Source organism: Parathielavia appendiculata (assembly GCF_033297405.1).
Source record: "Parathielavia appendiculata strain CBS 731.68 unplaced genomic scaffold N657scaffold_6, whole genome shotgun sequence".
Taxonomy (NCBI): domain Eukaryota; kingdom Fungi; phylum Ascomycota; class Sordariomycetes; order Sordariales; family Chaetomiaceae; genus Parathielavia; species Parathielavia appendiculata.
In genome coordinates this window covers 978,891-994,585 of record NW_026944225.1, presented here as the reverse complement: position 1 = coordinate 994,585, position 15,695 = coordinate 978,891, and the positions used below count along the sequence as shown (strand labels likewise).

General features: G+C 55.2%; 4 protein-coding genes across 4 annotated transcripts; 3 read left to right on the top strand and 1 right to left on the bottom strand.

Annotated features, from left to right (window-relative positions):
• The first annotated feature begins 1,087 nt into the window (after positions 1–1,087).
• N657DRAFT_428649 (uncharacterized protein) lies at positions 1,088–1,470 on the top strand. The gene has a single exon (XM_062787324.1). The coding sequence runs from the start codon at positions 1,169–1,171 to the stop codon at positions 1,361–1,363; it is 195 nt and encodes a 64-aa protein (XP_062647583.1). The 5' UTR covers positions 1,088–1,168; the 3' UTR covers positions 1,364–1,470.
• Positions 1,471–1,577: 107 nt separating this feature from the next.
• On the top strand, positions 1,578–9,587 carry N657DRAFT_680934 (uncharacterized protein; the record flags this gene model as incomplete). The annotated part of the gene is made up of 6 exons (XM_062796335.1): positions 1,578–2,286; positions 2,359–2,512; positions 2,567–5,276; positions 5,338–6,556; positions 6,616–9,414; positions 9,475–9,587. 6 exons carry the CDS (start codon positions 1,578–1,580, stop codon positions 9,585–9,587), a joined length of 7,704 nt encoding a protein of 2,567 aa, XP_062647582.1.
• A 2,237-nt stretch (positions 9,588–11,824) lies between these two features.
• On the top strand, positions 11,825–13,913 carry N657DRAFT_573141 (uncharacterized protein; the record flags this gene model as incomplete). The annotated part of the gene is made up of 2 exons (XM_062788940.1): positions 11,825–12,531; positions 12,593–13,913. The coding sequence occupies 2 exons, from the start codon at positions 11,825–11,827 to the stop codon at positions 13,911–13,913; spliced, it is 2,028 nt and encodes a 675-aa protein (XP_062647581.1).
• Positions 13,914–14,306: 393 nt separating this feature from the next.
• On the bottom strand, positions 14,307–15,554 carry N657DRAFT_656149 (uncharacterized protein; the record flags this gene model as incomplete). The annotated part of the gene is made up of 1 exon (XM_062794669.1): positions 14,307–15,554. The coding sequence occupies one exon, from the start codon at positions 15,552–15,554 to the stop codon at positions 14,307–14,309; it is 1,248 nt and encodes a 415-aa protein (XP_062647580.1).
• Positions 15,555–15,695: the final 141 nt, after the last annotated feature.

Sequence of the window (15,695 nt, the reverse complement as noted above, 5' to 3'; positions counted from 1 at the left end):
GGAATGATGGTTCTGACCTTCTTGAAACGGGCAATCCTGTGGTTTGAGCCCGAGGATTTGTGAATGCCTTCAGTTGGAAAAAGCCACCCTTGTCCGCCCGTTGGGTGGACCTGGACCAAAATTTCTTGTGTACTGTACCGCGGTGCGCTGATAAAGACACACCGGTGTCAACCACATGATCGGAGGGGTAGGTGAGCTGTGAGTTCAAACCGCAAAAAACTAATGTAGATGGCACAGTAAAAGATGACCTGGCTTTTTTGTTACATGCCCACTCATGATGGTGGTATAAGAGTTCCTAGGCCACAGGATGGAACAATGGAAGGGAGCAAGTGAAGGCGCCCATGGGAAGTCGTTCGTATTTCTCTTTGCCTCCACCTGTTTTCCCACGTGTTGTGGAGCCGGCCTGGCTGTACACTACTTTGGTAGGGCTGAAACACCCGCAGTCAGTGCAGTGTGCTGCAGAATTGTTCAGCTGCATAGACGTCATTGCAAAGCACGTTATCAATGCCACTGAACTTTCCTGGGCAGGTCTTCAAGTTGCACCCTCATACGGGAGCCAGTCTAGAGCTAGATGAGAATTGAAAAGTGCTTCAACACCTCAGCCATCCATGGAATCCTGACACCTGTCATCCCACTTACGCCGACTCACCTACCACGGCCTACTAGGGCAGTAAGTGCCAAATTCCCACCAGCTGGATAACCAGAATCCTAAAGCGCCAAATAACCCAGGTTGGTAATACTTTAATGGGCTTGCAGATACTCCGTACCTACTGATCAGGCACGCTAATCTCTAGTGCTACCCCTACCCCGCATTTCAACTTAGCTTCACGCCCCACAGTACGACGAGTTCTTCCCATTCTCCATCTTTGGACCCGCAGACCAAAAATCATACGCCGGCCAGTTCTAGGCCATCCTCAGTCCTCAGCAGCAGAACATATATTCTGTGGTCTTGGCAGAGCTTACTCTTCTTCCCTGTGTTTACTGCACATACCTAGCACTCAGTAAGTTTATCTTGTTCGATCCGCCACTCGCCATTCCACAGAGTCACTACCACTCCTCTTCGCCTGGACGGGAGCTTGGAGCCTGCTGCATACAAATCACGGTTGTGATTCCATGCGACGGAGCTCACCCTGTCAATACCTCCGCACTCCCCACCTTCACCTTGCACATGAATCCTTACCCCAGCACCACACGGACAAGGGATTGTAAGCCATCCATCCAAGTGTTCACCTCATCAGCGAGCTTGGCTTTGCTAGCTCTTTGTCTTTCTGTAGCTGGCTTCGTGTCTACCTTCGTTCCCTTATCACTTGATCTTCGGCTACGTGTCCAGCTGGAGCTCTCCAAAGCGGAGCCTGGGTTTTGAGCTTTGGCAGGCTGCCGAGTCTGCCAGTGCATTTTCTCTGGCACAACCCAAGCATCCACCCCCACCTTATTGGACATGCACCTATCACAAAACACCACCACCGCATGCTAACGACTGCGAGACCAAGAAGCTGCCACTGAGCCTCCCCGAGCGGTGCTCACCCGTCTGCGGAGCTAAGACCGCCTACCCCAGAATTTGTCTTTGCACAAGCCCGATGGCTCAAGCTTCGGCAGCCGACCTGTCGAGAGATCGCACTGTCTCCTCCGAGCCTTGCTCAACCCGGCCCAATCCCTTCGACGACAGCGAGCTAGCCCGGAAGCGTCGCCGCACATCTTTGACCAGCGGATCCCGAAGCCGCTCGGCTGAAACTCTCGATTTTCCTCCGAGCTCACCTGTTGCCGGCACGTCGGCTCCCGACCTGCAGAACGATTCTGCCATGAAGATTGACTCGGACCTCAGCATACCTTCTACCCCCGAACAACGTCAGCATCTCGACAATGAGCCAGCTTCAGAACCCCGCTCCAGCCGCGTTACCATAAATGTGCGGACTCCATCGCGCCCGCCCGGTCAGATCCCTTCGTCGGCACCGTCACCCTCCCCGACGGGTGCTACCCCGCCGCCTGCCGAATCACCTACCGATGCCCGCCACACTAGCCTAGAGGGATCCGGGGTGGTCATGTCGCCAAACGGCACAGCAATCGACGTTCCGATGCCGTCGAGCTCAGAGAGCGGCAGCCCACCAATTGAGATTGTCTCGGTGAGCGGGGAGGACGACGCCGATTTCGACGATGACGATTCAATCACCATGTTGGATGAGTCTGGCCGGTCTCTGACATATGATCCTACTATCTCATTCCCCTTCCACGATGTCACGGAGTCATATCTGGAAACCGTCATCCGGTTATTGCAATATTTGCCAACCCGTAAGTGCACTTCAGCGCCTCCTTATTCGACTGTCGACGGTCAACGGTCAACACTAACTGTGCATGTCTCAGACGAACAGGTGTCCCGCGCCTTCATCGAGTGGATAGACAAGTATCTCGACTACGTCAAGACTGCTGCTCCGCGCGCCGTTGAGGAATCCTACTTCAATTACCGGGAGATGTGGCAGGCAGTGCCCCAGTTGGTCCTTCACATGGTCAATCGAAAGTTAGTCGGCCTTTTGGAACGCAAGCGTTGTGCCAGGACTAACCTCGGTCGTAGGTCTGTGTACCCACGGTCCAAGGACTTGCGGCAAGACATCTTTGCGTTTTACAGGTCGTTTGCCCAGTTGACGGCCTTCTTCGTCGAGTTTGACCTTCGAGCTTTCCGGAACCCAGCCTTGTCCGACCAGGAGCGCTTGCAGTCCCTTGCTTCTCCAACCTACCTCTACGCGCTCGGTTCGCTTACACGCCGAGAAGAGGTGACTTGGCATGCCTCGCATCTGCGCAGCGAGGAGGATGATTGGAGCTATGGCGCCGAGATTGCCGCGATTCTCGACACGTTTCAGCACTTCCCGCCCGCCCAGGGAGGCTCTCTCGTCAATATCAGACAACTGGCCATGGCTGAGCTACGTCTCGTGTCACAGTTCCCTAAGGTGGTCACGGAGCACCTCGGTAATCTATGCCTCATCGCGGGAAACGTCTTGAAGTACGGCTTTCGGAAAGCGCATTACCCCGGTCAGCAGGTTACCGAGGTGGCGAGGCGCAACATTACTCGCATGTACAGTTTCTTTACCACCATGTCTGCCATGCTATCAGACATGGTCGACAAGAGCCTAAACCAGCTATCGCCTGATGGCGCGGGAAACCTGATCGAAGGGCTGACAGAGACGTATCAAACGTGTCTTGCGACAAGTGGTGTGGTCCCTACGGCAACCATCAACCAACATCTGCAGGCTCACCCACCCATCGCCGCGCATCACGTGCCCGAGGCAATGGCGTACCATTGGAGGTTTACTCACTTCGTCAAACTCATCAAGTCCGGCCAGATGCAGCTGCGTGTCATGGCCGTGAGCACCATGTGTAGCGATCTGGTGGCCTTGTACCGGAAGCACGCCGAGACGGCAGGCGACGAGACGACTGCCGCTCTCTTGCACTACATCTCCGACTTCCTCCTTAGCACAGGCTTGGTCAACTACATCTTAGGCCCGACTTGTCACCCAGAGATAACGCTGGAGAGTAGCAATGTCATTGGATTCCTGGTGGTGTCCAATACATACTCACGCGCGCATACCGATGCCCTGTGGCAGACGGTTACGTCGACGCAGGATCCACGGGTATCAGATGCGCTCATCCGCATGATCGGCCGCATCGCCAACCTCTTCTCGCAGGAATCACTGCTGTATTTCTGCGAGAAGCTGAACACGGTACCTGTGGAAGTCTTTGGTTTAAGCACTCGAGAGTTCTGCGACCAGGTGTTGAAGCAGATCCTCAGTCGATTTCAGGAGTGCCTCCTCACCAACTCTGCCCCGTTTGATCTGTGCATTCGCCTCATCCGCCAGTCCTCATGCTTGGGGTCCCAGTCGCCAGTTGCGTATCCTGACATTCAGCAGTTCGCAGTACAGAAGTTTGACAGCATTCTGAATCACGGGCCTGATCAGGAGGGTCGTTGGAGGATCTATCGCGGCTGCTTGAGCGAAATTGCGAGCCGGTCACCGTCCACAATTGGAAGCCTTTGGGTCCTGAAAATGGCGACCCGTTTCTATAATCTTCGCGACCTGCATGAGCTGACTTCCGAACATGACCTGACCAGGCTGTTGATCGAAGAGCTCGCTGCTGCTGTTCCCGCTGCGAAGGCTGCAGGCTTCTCGGCCGTCATCAGCGGGCCCCAGAACGGCCCTCGGAAAGATCTTCTTACGGCCCTGATATTTCACGAGCCTGAATCCATCACAAAAGAGCTGGGGAGGAAACTTTGGCATTTGCTGGTTGGCGCGGAAGCAGCCTGCAAGGAGGATCGGGATGCCGCCTGGCAAATTCTTACCGTGGCAATGAAGCGGAGTCAGGGCGAGAATCCCTTTGCATCGACATGCTTTACCGAGTATCTGCCATCGCTGGACCCCAAGCTGTTCTGTCAGGGTTCCCTTGATTTCGTTCGCGAGGGCGTTATGCCGCTGGTGAATGATCCCAGCAGCATCGTCCTCGACGACGACGACAACCCCAAGCACCCAGGGATCGAGATGTTGTGGCGGATTGCTCTGACTGCGCCAACGGGCACGGTCGAGAAATTGGCAATTCATGCTCTGGTCAGGGATGTCTACATCGAGAGCCGCTCCATTCAGTCGTTTTCGCTCTACCGGGCCCGCAAAGTGCACTTAGCCCTTGTTGACCGGTGCCTTCGCCAGCTCTCTTCGGCGGCGCAAAAGCTGAAAGACTTCGCTGATGGGGTTGTCAGCGGCGATGACGACTCCATGGTCGTGACCACCACCGACGAGCAGGTCCATGATCAGGAGTTGTTGTTCATCCGCTCCTTGGCAGTGCTGAGAGAGTTTCATCACCTGCACCAAGCCAAACCCGAGTTTTCGGCGCCGGACATTAGGTCGCTTGTCCTGGAATCCCCAAAGGATGTGGAGGGTGAGTCGGCAGAGCTCAAGTACCAATCATTTGACGGCGACACGCAGACGACGGTCATGCCGTTGAACATTGGCAAGCGCAACACGGCCGCGTCGCTGCTAGCAAGCCTGCGAGAAGCCACCGGATTCGAAAGCTATCGAATTTACTACCGAGGGAGGCCCTTCGTTCCACAGGAAAGCGACATCTGCAAATCTCTTGAGGACTTACAGATTCATAATGGCATCATCCTTGTCAAAAGGGAGCTAGAGGCCCCAGCTTCACCAAGGGTGCCGCAGGGTGCATCACCTGTGGAGATTGAAATCCTGAGCCACTTCGATCAGTTATGGGAATACTTTTCAATGGATGAGAAGCTCGCTCGCGAGGTAAGATATGCTGTTGAAATGACACCCTTCCGAACCGTGACACTGACGGCAGGATCTGCAGATTTACGGCTTCTTGGTCAAGCTCCCTGCGGATGAGAAGGTACTGGAAGCCATCAATAGCCCCTCGCTCGGCTATGCCACCACTTTTCCTCTGGGTCAACCATTCAAGTCCCTTTATGCCGTCCATGCGCTTCACGAGTATCTCGGATTCTCCAGGCCGAGCTCCGCTGCCTCTGGGAACGAAGACTCGACACCTGACCCAGAGGGGAACCCTAGTCCGCGTGCACCTTTCCTGCTCCGCGCCCTGTCCCTTGTCGTCACGGCAATACTGGACCCTCAGGTTGTTGCACAATGCCCGAACCAGGAGCTACAGATTCAACTTGGTTCTGCGCTCGTGGAATTGCTTGTGTCTCTTCTTGGAGATCCAGAACTACCGACGTCTGCGACTGAGTCTCTCACCGCGCCCTTGTTGGATCGCCTCCTAGCTATCCTTTCGATGGGTATCGCAGCAAACTGTCAGAAGAAGGCTACGAAGCATGTGACCCTCTGCCTTCGGGGTATTCTGGAGTCCTGCTCCGCGAGCGACATCTTCATGTCGGCCTTCGCCTCCCACCCGGAAGTCCCAGGCATGCTTGGAAATCTTCTTCTCCGTGATCCGCGGGCCTCAGTCAGGCAAAACTGTGCACTTCTCATTCGGCAGAAGACTGGCACAGTCGCTGAGGACGAGAATGCAGAAGAGGCGTCGCCGGTAGTTGCAAGATTTAGGGACTTGTTTTGGCCAGTGGTCTCCCGACTCGTCAAGGCAGCCGTCGCAAACCGCAGTAACTCGGCTGAGATTCTCGAACTCAGCTTTGACATGCTCCAGACGCTTGAAGAAGCGCAGCCCAGAACGCTCAATCTCAAGGACCTCTCCCATGAATGGTTCAGCCTGCTCCTCAGCTACACGACATCCGAGGACTTGACTAGGCCTGCTGAAATTGACGTTGTTGCGGCCGGCTTTATACGACTTCTCCACTACATTACTTGCACGATCAGTGAGCGAATTGGCCGAGACATCTTACCAGTGAGCGGAGTTGGCCGAAGGATCTTCTGGAAGCACCTCTTCCCGCGCCGTGAAGATGGGGCTAGACGAGTAGGGCACGCCCGCCCGATTGCATGTCCTCAAACCCGAGGTTGGCTTATGGAGATCATTTTCACGCTGGTCAAGGATGATCCAACCCAATTCATGTGGCTCCTTGAGGACATGGGTGACTTGGTCCCGGTCTACTCCGAGCAAGAAGGTTAGTGGCGCTGTTCTGACGGTGACTGATACGAGACACTTGCTGACCCTTCTTGGTAGGGGATCCCTATGCGTACGAACTTCCTCAGCAGTTCGAGAGGGCCAAGGCCATCAGGGCTCCGTGCGGCTACGCTGGTCTCAGAAATCTCTCCAACACCTGCTATTTCAACTCCCTGGTGAGCCAACTGTTCATGAACGTCGACTTCCGCGAGTTCATGCTTGGAGCCACCGTCCGGGACCGAAACTACAGCCAATGTCTCTTGTGGCAGACGCAGAAGCTTTTCTCTTTCATGCAGGATAGTGTCCGGCCCTTCATCAGCCCTGATGAGTGTGTTGCCAGCATCAAAACTTACGAAGATACGCAGATCGACGTCGTCATTCAGATGGACGTCGATGAGTTCTACAATCTCCTATTTGATCGTTGGGAAGGGCAGTTTCTAACAAGCGAGGAGAAGAATCGCTTCCGTTTGTTCTACGGTGGCCAGCTGGTCCAGCAAGTCCGCTCCCAGGAATGCGAGCACGTCTCCGAGAGGCTTGAGCCTTTCTCGGCAATTCAATGTGACATCAAAGGCAAGAGCTCGCTACAAGAAAGCCTTCAGGCCTACGTCGATGGCGAGATCATGGAAGGCGACAACAAGTACAAGTGTTCCACTTGCGATCGCCACGTCGACGCAGTCAAGAGGACTTGTCTCAAAGATATCCCAGACAACCTCATCTTCCACCTGAAGCGCTTCGACTTCAACTTGCGGACGATGCAGCGGAGCAAGATCAACGACTATTTCGCATTCCCCGACAAAATTGATATGGGGCCTTACACGATCAATCATCTGAGCAACCCCACTGAAGAAATTTTAGAAGACGTCTTTGAACTTGTCGGCGTCCTCGTTCATACTGGAACGGCAGAATCAGGGCATTACTACTCGTACGTCCGGGAGCGCCCAACCGACGGCGGGGCGCCAACATGGGTCGAATTCAACGATGAGACAGTTAGCCCATGGAATCCAGAATTGATGGCAAACTCGTGCTTCGGAGGTCCTGATTATCAGCCGCAGTTCCAACCAGGAAGCGCAGTTTTCGAGAAGCAGTACAGCGCCTACATGCTCTTCTACCAAAGGTCATCTTCTCTGGCCAAGAGTCAAGAGCTTCTACAGCGTCCCGGACGTTCCGTCCCGTTCGGCGTCAAGATGCCAGAGGACATACAGGATTACATCGACGAGGAGAACAACCATCTGCTCCGGAGGCATTGCCTGTTCGACCCTTCGCAGATTCAGTTCGTCTGCCTGGCTCTCTTCCAGCTGAAGAACTTGCAATCGGGTGGATGTTCACGCGACCATACCCTGGAGACGCACGCGCTTGTCATGGCTCTTGGCCATCTGGACCAGGTTGCGTCGCGAACAAAGGATGTTCCGGACTTCCATATCCTCCTCGGTCGGATTCAAGCCATGTGTGAGAGCTGCCCTCGCTGCAGCCTTGCTGTCCATAGCTACTTGAGCGGGTACCCAATTGTTATCCGATCGCTTCTACAACGGAACCTGGACGAGGATGTTCGGCAAGGAACCGCAAACCTCATAATCCGGGTACTCGAGGTGATCAAAGAACGAGTGCCGGCGCAGTACGGTATTCCGCCCGTGGAAGCCGATGACGGGGACGAATCGGACGGTTTCGAGCCTCAACCGTCAGTTATCGACGGCGTGATCCGGATGCTTGAGATTCTGTGGCAATCTTTCCACGCGCACCTGCGCTCATGGCCCGAAGTTTTCAACTTCATGTTGGCTTTCGTCAAGCTGGGGCGCCACGAGCTGGCAGCCTTCTTGCGGCACACGCAATTTCTCAAGTGGCTGTTGTGGATCGTGTGGGCAGACACAAGTGCCGAGCCATTCATCTCGGTTCAGTTCGCCAAAATGGTTGCTGCGGTCGCGAGGAGACTGCCAAACCGACCCCCGTCGTACGAATCCATCATCGCGCTCTTGGACTATCTGCTTGTGAACGTGCGGCTGGCTTACAGCGCTGGCGGCCAGCCTACTGGTGCACCCAACGCCAAAGAGCGAGTCAGGCTCAGCGCGGATCTGGACGAGCCATTTGAGGTCACGAGAGCAGAGGCGGACATTCTGCATCACACTGGCCCTCGCACGATACCAGTCAACACCTTCGTGGATAAACTCATCTCAATCGACCAGAACCCAGCGGCGAGCTATTCGATCGTTTCCAGTCTGATGAAGCAAAGCCGCCAGATGGAGATTGCCGTGTTCCACACCCTTTTGCACCGGATAACCGGGCAGATTGGCCACAGCGTCTCACCATACCTGCGCGTGGCCTCGTCGGTGTTCTGCGTCGTCGCAAGTGACGCGGGCATGATCGGCGACTTGGTTAAGCACACCGCGCAACAGTGTTCGTGCTTGCAAAATACTGAGGGCAAGGCGTTCCTGGAATTTTGGCGCGAGACCTTTGACGATGGTAGGCAGAGGTCGGGAGAGACGGTGCATCAAGTCATAATGGCTGGGCTCGACATGGTGCCCGAGTGGGCTCCCGGCTTGCTGGGCTACTTTGATACCTCAGTCATCGAAGGGACTGAGCAGTTTCTGCAGGAGAAGATATTTATGTACCGCAGTTTCCGGCCACCCCGCGACGACGAGCCCGAAGAGGCACGGGAGCTGGCCGAGAAGATGAGGCTGACGGCCAGAGCGCTTGGATTCAGGTGTCTTGGGTTTCTTCGCGATAACTACGTGGTCCGCAATGCCGAGGTGACAGAGCGCGCTGTCGGGGGCCTGCAGAGAGTGATCAGGACCTGCGCTAAGTACTTCAACTTGAAGGAACCGTCGGAAGATGACGAGGCGCAACTGTTCATGCAGCTCAGCCAGAGTAAGTAGTCGACAAGTTCCCCCCTTAGTCTCCCAACAAGCAGGGCTGACAGTGATATAGACGTCCTGGACTCGCTGGCCCGACTCACCGTCGTCGACGAACTGGAGGAAGACGGCTCGGGAATGTATTATAGCGACGACTCCAGCGTCGCGTCTAGCAACACGGCCGGCTGATGACAGGGTCTCTGCGGAGTAAGACAACTCATCGCTGTTTCTGGCCTGCCGGGCGACTTTAGAGGCGGCACGACGGCTGGAGACGTGCAAGAAATGAGATTGAGAAGTGCACATGAACATGATGACGCCATGAAATCACGACGACGGCCAACGGGAACAAGGCCGACAATCTTTTTTTCCTTTTTCTTTCTTTCCTTTTTTCTTTTTCCTTTCTCCTTTTTCCTTTTTTTTTTGCTCTTCACCGAACAGGGGGTTTCAGTCATTGGGGCGCATTGGGTGCGGGAATGACAGCACCAAACTGAAAGGCGTTGTTTGTGCTTATGGCGCCGGCGTCTGGGAGACAAACTGGGATCTCCGGATCTGGGGCACATTGAGTACTTGTTCGCGAATTGCCTTTTATCAAAACTGCCGACAAGCAAAGATCTGCTCAGTTTTCTTGAACGGGGAAAAGGCTCTCGAGACGGATAGAGGAACGGTCTGGAGGCTGGCCGACTGGTTTTCGTCGGGTCATTCATTGTATCGCTTGTTAGATTGCACGGTTTTTGGGGGAGCTGTCATAGATGAGCGGCTGCTAGGCATGAAAGGCGCGGCTTGACTGACATAGGCCATCTTTCCTTCAATGCTGGGTTTTTGGCATCTCTTGGTTTTCGGTTTGTTCAGGGGTCTTGTAGGTCTTGGTGAGGCATTTCCAGGCAGTTGGCTCTATTCAGCATCGACTCATAAAAAATATGGCACTTGCAGTTGCTACAGAGGCCACCGTCCCTTGACTGCGAGTAAGAGCTTGTCGTCAGCCTTCTTTTCTGTCCTCTTGGCTGGCTTTTCATGTCCCGAAATCACACAGCAAGTACTGGTAAGCTGAGGTGGTTGTGGGGTCCTTTCCGTCCTTGGGTAGAGGTCGAGTTGAGTGGTTGAGATCGTGAATTGCATCTGTCATATCCGATCCCTCACAGAGCTTCAAGCAACGTGACCAATTGTTGATGTGAGTTGGTGGACATAAGAAAGGAGCTACCAAAAATAAACGTCCCTTTGTGCTATCATGTTGTTGGCTCTTGGCGATGTGTGGGGTGCGTTTTAGACGCCCGGTGACCTGATTGGCTTCCCTGACGAGGCTCGAAGAAGAAGCTTACCTTAGCCGGTGGTCAGTGCTCCGGCAGCCCGCGTGATCTGAATCATTTGATAGGCTCAACGAAGTGGGCCCTAGAATAATCGGCAGCCAAGCGCAGGGATCTAACCGCCGACTTCTTCTTTTGATCGCTTTTCCTTTGTTTCTGCAGAGTTGGGCAGGAACTGTCTGACATCTCCGCCGAATGGATGCAAAGTTGTCTTCTCTTTGCTGATGGCTGTCTCCAACTTTCATTGTCGAGATGTCATGGTGAAGAGAGATATCTGCGTTGCCACAAGGGGTTCAATTCGCCTCGTTAGAGATTCCTTAGAGACTCTCACCAGCGCTGCTTTCACAATGAGGCTGCATCTTCAACTTTCAGATGGCCATGCGGGGCTGGTCGCTGGTTTACGGCCTGGTCACCCACAGGCCTCGCCGTGACGACCTACCCTTGTCGGATGCCCCGCTATTGCAGAGGCTTCTTCCTTTCCCGGGACCTCATCACACATCCCACAGCTTGCATGAAGCCCCCCGTTGCCAAAGCATGAGGTGGCCGTGGCCATGGCCAACCGCGACTTGTGCACACCGCACAATAACACGCTACGAGATGCCTCTTATTTTGGGCTGACCCGTCAGGACGGACATTGGAGCCCGTGCTACGACTTGAAACGCAGGCATCGCGGAGGGTGTCTTGTTTCATCTTTCTTGTATGTTCTCTTCCGTCATAGCTGATAGCCGCCCAGTCTTTTTTTATCAGTCTCTAAGCCCTGCCATCACATACCCCTTTCATTCCGAGCCGGCATTGTCTTCGCTCCTTGTTTGGAAACATTGCTTGTGTGTTTCCCGTCCCCGCACCGGGTCTTGAAACAAGGCCTCGCATACGACATGCCACATGGTGTGCAGGGGACTTCATTTATATCCTTCTATGTTTGCCCTGTGTCTCCATCTTGAAGCATTGTGCCCAAGGCTTTGACGTTGTCAGCCACCACCACGCCCGACCAACTGTCTCTCTCTTTGGACTCGGCTCGGAGCCGTTTGCTGGGCTTCATTATCTCATTCCCTGGCCTCTCTCTCTGGGCTTGACGATTCCTGACAGTCAGTGGACCAGCAAGCAGCTAGTCAACCCCCGGGCACCATGGCTTCCTCCCCATGTCTCAGAGGGCGCATCATCTCTTCGCCGCTCGAAGCTGGGCCGTCAGTTGCTGAGGGCCACCACCTCCCGGGTCATGTCAACGACGCACTGGAATATGCATCCCAGCGGCTAGGGAGGAAAGCAGCACACATTACTCTCCTTGTTGTTCGCCGAGACTATCAGCTGCTGACCTCGCCGATTGCGTCCCCAACCTTCACTCCCGGATCACCCCCCGTCTCGGCGGCCAGCACACCTTCGAGGACTGCCTTCCCAACGACTTCGAGGATAGAAGCCCTGAAGCAGCTCGTCCGGCTGAACAACGCCGGGGAAGGACAAACACGGGAGAGGATAGTTCATGTCCACCTGGATCAGGCCCGCAATGGCACCGCGTCTCCGGCTTTCAGCGAGGCCTCAACATTCTCGGCTTCCACAGTCTCCTCTGTGTCCACCGCCAATTCAACATTTAGCCACCGGCTTCGCTGGCCGGGCAGCCCAACCGCATACGGAAGCGTGCCTCTGACGCCGGCAACCCCGTATACCGTGGCGTCTTCGGTTTCCGGGACACATGGAACCAACGCAGTTTCTCAATTAGGACCACAACCCTCGACCCAGTTCGGTATCAAACTCGTTTATGCTCACCCCTTGAGCCCGCGGGACGAGAAGGCTCTGTCACAAGCACTGGAGAAGGCGGCAAAGAAGTTCAAGCTAGGGTAGGGCTCGCGACTCGAGGCATTGATTACCTGAGTGCATAACTAATTCGCTGTTTTGCAGTCCCAGCTGGCTTCCTCAAGCTGTCTCACACTCCACACTTGGACTGCCAGTCGATTTGGTTTTGAAATCAACCGCCCAACACGAGTCTCTCTTCTCATCAGAGCACCTCACACTTCTGTCACTTGACCACTTGTATACCTTTCGTACCGCTCTGCAAGCCTATGCGCGCACAAAAGCATCCTGCCGCCTTGAAGATGCTGTCGACGAGCTCCGCCGCCTGTTCCTCGCCAACGGTCGCCGGGCAGTTCGCAAGAGCGCCCTGTTGGCTGCATACCGTTGGCTCGATCCCGTCAACGATGCTGCTTTGGCTGACGTCTGCCGCATGTATGAAAGAGCGTACGGCGGGATTGAAAAGGAGAGTGGGGTCGAGAACGATGTCGACCCTGTGCCGGCGTGGCCGCTTGCCGAGGGAAACCGGAATTTTGGCGATATGGAGCAGTCGCTTGCGAGAAGGAAAGGAGTGTCATTGCAGGGCAGCCGAGGTGCTGATTATTCTCCGCACCCTGAGGAAAAAGAAGAAGACTCGCAATCCAAAACTCCCATTCTCGATTTGACTGACGCCCTGGAAAAGGAGGTCCTGCTCGCCACCGCCGACCTTAGCTTGGAAGACCACTTGGAGCTCGACGAAGTCGAGAAATGGTACCGCGAGATTCAAAGCCAGAACAACGTGCCAGCCGGCGAGATCCATCCCCTGCGCTCCCATCCGTCTAGCGCCACAGCCGTAGACGTGATACCACCCGAGCCATCATCGCCACCTCCGCCACCGCCAACGACCGCCACCTGGAAAGACAGACCCTGGAGTCATCCAGAGGAGCTCAGTCTGGAAGAAATGCGCCGCACAACCCCCAAACTGCGTCCGGCACCTCCACGCCGCGCAGTCGCCTTGAAGCTTCAAACGACCTTTAACAAGCCGACCGTCGGCAGCAACAAAACGCATTCCATCCCAAAGCAGCAGCGGCCGGAAACAGAGACAGCCGGGCTGGAAATCCAAGAAGAAGAGGAAGAACAGCTCACGGCCCGGCCGCACAGCGCCATCAAGTCGTTTGCCAGTGTGCGTTGGTCAGCCACCATGAACAAGAACAACAACAATAACAACGGCATTTCCATAGACGAGATTGTAAACGGCGGGGGCCGTTATTCTCGTCATAGTGACAGTGATGAGAAGCACACGGGAGAACGCCATCTTCAACCGCAGCAACGCGACGAGAGGATCGGGCCGATGACGCCGAATGGGTACGATGACATCTCGCCGATTACGAGGGGCGAGTGGGGATTGTTGATGTTTGGGAAAGGGAAGACCGCAAGGGTCGAGACGTGTTGACGGATCCGTTGGGGTGGGTGTCCTAGAGAGTGGATGTTGACCAATGGAGAAAGTTTGGAGGGGACAACAAGTGGTACCTCGAATACCGAGGGGACGGACCGAACCTAGTCCCGTCACTCAGCTAGCAGATCCTACTGGATTGCTCCCTACTTTTACTTGTATATACGGATCCGTATTTTGTTGGCATTTACATGCTTTTTACCTCAACCAAAAAAAAGGCGCCACATACAATATGAAACCCAAATTCAAACATGCAATTCAGGGTATCATTCCATCTAGCGCACTCTGTATCTCAGTCAAATCCACACAACCCCCTCCCCTCCTGTTTTCCAAACGTCCCCCTTCCCTGATACATCCCGCCCAAACAGAAAGTGTGCTCATATTCAACACTTACTACCAACCATACCTCCCCGCCGCATCCTTCTTGTTGCTCTTGGCCCTCGCGAAGCTCTCCTCGAGCGCGCCCTGGTTACTCTGCGCCATGTTGACCACCTGCCGCAGGCTGTGCTTGCCCGGCGCGATCGATCGCACCGGGTTATACGCCTGCTGCGCGCCCGACGCCCGCACCGCCTCGTTGTGCTCGTACTCGCGCTCCATGTCAAATTCTATCACCTTTGCATTGGGCGGGAGTACTGATGAGTATGACGAGGTGGTGGTGGTGGTGGAGCGGCCGAAGAGTTCGCGCCGGGCTGCCGGAGTGAGGGTGGAGGCTAGGGAAGAGAGGTCTTGATGGTGTTGTGAGGGGACGCTGGATTGTTGTTGCTGTTGCTGCTGGTAGGTTGGGTAGGTGGATGTTACGGCGCTTTCTTCGTCGTCTTCTTGGTCGGGTTCGGGGACCGAGGTGAACATGGGTTCGTAAGTGCCTGTTTGTGCGGTAGTGACGGAGGTTGTAGGCGCGGGTTCGTCGTCGCCAATGGAGAAGAGGGAGACCTTTTTCTTTGGCGGAAATTCTGGGCTTTCTGTCGTAGCGGATGCAGCAGGCGGAGCCGTGAAGCTGGTTTGAGATGCTGCTACGCCTGGCATCGGAGGAGTTACGACGGCCGCCAAGTCTTTCTTCTTGGCCTTGGCCGGTGCCTTCTTCCGCGCGACTGACAGCGGCTTGAACATGAGCGGTTTGCCGACAAGCTTGACCTCTTCTTCTGGCTTTTGACCTTCGGGTATCGATGGGCCTGCGGGGCCCTTGGAATTCGGCGCAGGTAGGTTCAGGCCAGAGGACGAGCATGCCGATGCATCGCCATCAACGTCCGCAGTATCATCGCCATGGCAGCCCCTAATAAATGCTGGCTCGGCAGCTGTCCGCAGATGCACGCCGGGGGCGGGCACCACGCCCTGTTTCCTGCCTGGTGCTGCTGGCGCGGAGGTTGCTGTCTTCTTGGGTGGCGGCAGAAATGAGCCTAGACTGCTGAATCTGCTTCCGCCAGCAGTTTTCACTCGCTTTGCTGGTGGTTGGCTATCCTCAACGGCGGCATCGGTGGTTGCGCTTGCAGCCGGAAGGTTGATGACAATCTTGCCGGCGCCGGAGGATCGATCGAGGAGCTTCTGGAAGGGTTTCTTGGATGTTGCGGCGGCGCTGGGAGCGAGCTTCTTCTGCTGCACAGTCTCGGTTTCGGAATCCGAGTCGGAGTAGTCGACTAATACCATGCTTGCGATCGTCTAGTTGTTGTTCCCGGGAGTTGGTATCCGTATGATGCTTCGAAACTCTGTTCCGTGCCGGTCTGGAAGAAGTTGCCCCAGAAGCAGCGCCAAGCCAAATTGATGGTGCGGCTAACGCGAGAGTGGGTC

Excerpts from the sequence above, each read along its gene's own strand:
- N657DRAFT_428649 (XM_062787324.1), top strand. The coding sequence starts at position 1,169 with ATGAATCCTTACCCCAGCACCACACGGACAAGGGATTGTAAGCCATCC.